The sequence below is a fragment of the Rhagoletis pomonella genome, unplaced genomic scaffold (genome assembly GCF_013731165.1).
Source record: "Rhagoletis pomonella isolate Grant_MI unplaced genomic scaffold, Rhpom_1.0 Rhpom_scaffold_04842, whole genome shotgun sequence".
NCBI lineage: Eukaryota > Metazoa > Arthropoda > Insecta > Diptera > Tephritidae > Rhagoletis > Rhagoletis pomonella.
Genome location: NW_023463390.1, coordinates 2,372 through 3,346, shown reverse-complemented (window position 1 = coordinate 3,346; position 975 = coordinate 2,372). Strand labels below are relative to the sequence as shown.

Here is a 975-nt window from a genome sequence, read left to right as displayed (position 1 = left end):
AATTGAAAATAAAAAACTGAAATGGTCCAAATTGTTGTTGTTTGAGATTAAAAATGAGAATGTTTGTGTGACCTTGAGTTCGAATTTTAAGATTATATTACTGGCAAACGTCACAATGCCTCTCAATGATTTTACCTTGTAATGTTTTTATCATGGTCTAAATATATCGAATCGTTATCGGGTACCGGAAAGGAAGTATTGGGTACCGATAATTTCTTCAAGTATTGGGTACCGAGTTTTGGGTACCGGCAAATCAGCACATCACTAATCGTTTGGTTTTAATTATAATTTTAATAATGGAGAGTGAAGGAAATATTTGCCAAGGAAACAATGAGCCAATGGCTAAAAAGATTAAAACAGAATGGGTTAAAAGTTACTCCGACAAGGCTTTGCTTATGATGGCTAGAATGGGTTACGAAAAAGACAAAGGTCTCGGAAAACAAAATCAAGGCCGTCTAGAGCCAATCATAGCTGTACAACAGGACGGAAGAAAAGGACTGGGTTTAAAAGCAGATGAAAACAAAATTTCTTTAGAGTCCTGGGACACCACCTGCGAGGTAATAAACTTGCCTGAGAAATGGTCGTGGATTACAAACAATGATCCTGTAGATTGGGCATTTGACGAAATCGATAACCCCATTGTCTTAGGCCCCCGGAAGCAAACTATTGAAGATGAATGTTTATATTGTGATCCAGGTATTTTGAAAAATATATTAGAAGCTAAAACGGAATTTGATAAATTAAATGACAACGATTTGCGGCGGGCTCGATCACGTTCAAATCCTTTTGAGACTATACGCAGTTCGATATTTTTAAATAGAGCAGCTGTTAAAATGGCAAATATTGACTCAATGTGCGATTACATGTTTACAAATCCTAGGGATAAAGATGGCTCTTCCATACTAAACAAAAATGAGCTTCTGTATTTCGCTGATATTTGCGCAGGTAAGATTTAGGGGAATTTCGGCTATTTTT

The 975-nt window shown here is 36.4% G+C and overlaps 1 protein-coding gene across 1 annotated transcript; it reads left to right on the top strand.

Moving 5' to 3' along the window:
- Positions 1 to 238: 238 nt before the first annotated feature.
- Positions 239 to 745, top strand: LOC118754884 (cap-specific mRNA (nucleoside-2'-O-)-methyltransferase 1-like). The gene is made up of 2 exons (XM_036489757.1): positions 239 to 557; positions 610 to 745. The coding sequence occupies exons 1-2, from the start codon at positions 297 to 299 to the stop codon at positions 646 to 648; spliced, it is 300 nt and encodes a 99-aa protein (XP_036345650.1). The 5' UTR covers positions 239 to 296; the 3' UTR covers positions 649 to 745.
- Positions 746 to 975: the final 230 nt, after the last annotated feature.

Coding starts and splice junctions, on each gene's coding strand:
- LOC118754884 (XM_036489757.1), top strand. CDS start 297: ATGGAGAGTGAAGGAAATATTTGCCAAGGAAACAATGAGCCAATGGCT. Junction 558..609: donor CCTGGGACACCACCTGCGAG/GTAATAAACTTG, acceptor ATGATCCTGTAG/ATTGGGCATTTGACGAAATC.